At 34.3% G+C, this 1571-nt stretch overlaps 1 protein-coding gene across 1 annotated transcript in view; it reads right to left on the bottom strand.

Moving 5' to 3' along the window:
- GPBP1 (GC-rich promoter binding protein 1) overlaps window positions 1–1521 on the bottom strand; it is a gene marked incomplete at its 3' end in the record, with an annotated part of 7009 nt that extends 5488 nt beyond the window's left edge. Inside the window, exons 1-2 of the mRNA XM_010019796.1 lie at window positions 1342–1521; window positions 416–556 (exon numbers count right to left, since the gene is read on the bottom strand). Coding sequence (XP_010018098.1) covers window positions 416–556; window positions 1342–1491 — 291 coding nt within the window. The remainder of the gene's footprint in view (window positions 1–415; window positions 557–1341) is intronic.
- Window positions 1522–1571: the final 50 nt, after the last annotated feature.

Consider the following 1571-nt stretch of genomic DNA (forward strand, 5'->3'; position numbering starts at 1 on the left):
CATTTAGAAAACTTTGAATGAAAGACAAAAAGACTCCCTGGCCCCTGTAGTTTCAGGTTTCACATATATCCACAGTCAAAAGCAGAGGGAGGATACTCGAATTTCAGGATATGTAGTTCTTACATGTAAACCTAGAAATGCAGGTTTATGGAGCACTGCTAACAAACAGTGGACCTTCTGAAGTGTATCATACCATTAGCGGTTTTGAAGTTTAAACTCATCAGGTTATACTTCCTAATGCCCCATTTTTACACCAAACCAAACTTAGAAAGCAAATTGTGCAGTACTTAAAGGCCAGCGATATGCCTTCTGAAAAAAAGTTATTAAATACAATTCTGCATGTAACACACTGATCTGCTTATCTAACCAAATTAAACACTTATAGATTTCCTAAAAACTATAGGCACTGCTTTACCTCTTTCACTGAATTCTGTGATACGGTAAATGCCTTGGCAGTTGATTTGATAGGACTGGAATTGCCAACACCATATGCAGATTCATGAGGAAAAAGATTCCCAAGTTTACTTTCTTTTGCTTGGCTTTTCCACTGTGTAGGCTAAACAAAAATTTAAATAGGAATTTAAAGTCATTAACTACAATAGGATATTTTCAGGAATCTTCAGGAAAATGATTATACAAAAGCAAATCATAACATACAACCATAATTTAGTGCAAACAACTGTCTTCTTGTGCAAAAGAGACTGTTTATGAGCAACTTCACACTTATAAATACTGTTTAAATTTTTTATATAAAGACTAAAATTTAAAAACAATTAATATCCTCATATTTGAGCAATTAAGAATGAAAGCATGAGTCTTCAACAGAAGAAAGAATTTTTTTAATGTAGAATGTTAGAGAGTTAGGAACTACTCCATCATATACTCAGGAGCATAGAAAAAATCCTGAACAATAATCTAGACATGAATATGGAAAGTTGCATTTGGCAAGGGCCCAGAATGACACTAACAGGTTGCAATATTATATCTATCAACAATTGGGATAAATTCTGAAGATGTTTTTATGCTGGTTTCTCTTTCCAGTAGGTGTCTATTCTTCTGTTAAAAGTTGAATATACAAAAGGCACTGCTAGCCATGATTTAAAAACAACCTTTTCACTCTCACTTGTACAGTTCTTGCACTTCTCAAAAAAGGTAAATGAGAAAGAGAGATCCAAGTACAGTGAAGTTTAAAAAGGGTGCACTGCACTTACCAAGAGCCAAAAGCATAGTACTCTGAAACAGCACTCTCTGAGTGAATTAAGCACATTCAGAACTACAGAATAATTTTTTTCAATATGTTGTTCATGTATTCATGAATGTACCCCTATATCCAAGACTCACCTTCATGGTTGGAGTGACAGGCTTAGGGACTAATCCTTTGTAAACATTTGTGCCAGTTCCATTCTTTACTGCCTGTGAATGAAGACTTCCTACTACTGGGAATCCAGATATCTGCACTTCTTTTGTACTGCCCTTTTTAATGACCAGCATTCTCTGAGATCTAGATTTAGGATTCAAAGGATACTCTGGAAAAAAAGAAAAAAGTATGTGTGTATATATTTTTTATATTT

This window comes from Nestor notabilis, unplaced genomic scaffold, assembly GCF_000696875.1.
Source record: "Nestor notabilis isolate BGI_N333 unplaced genomic scaffold, ASM69687v1 scaffold33258, whole genome shotgun sequence".
In the NCBI taxonomy this organism is placed as follows: Eukaryota; Metazoa; Chordata; class Aves; order Psittaciformes; family Psittacidae; genus Nestor; species Nestor notabilis.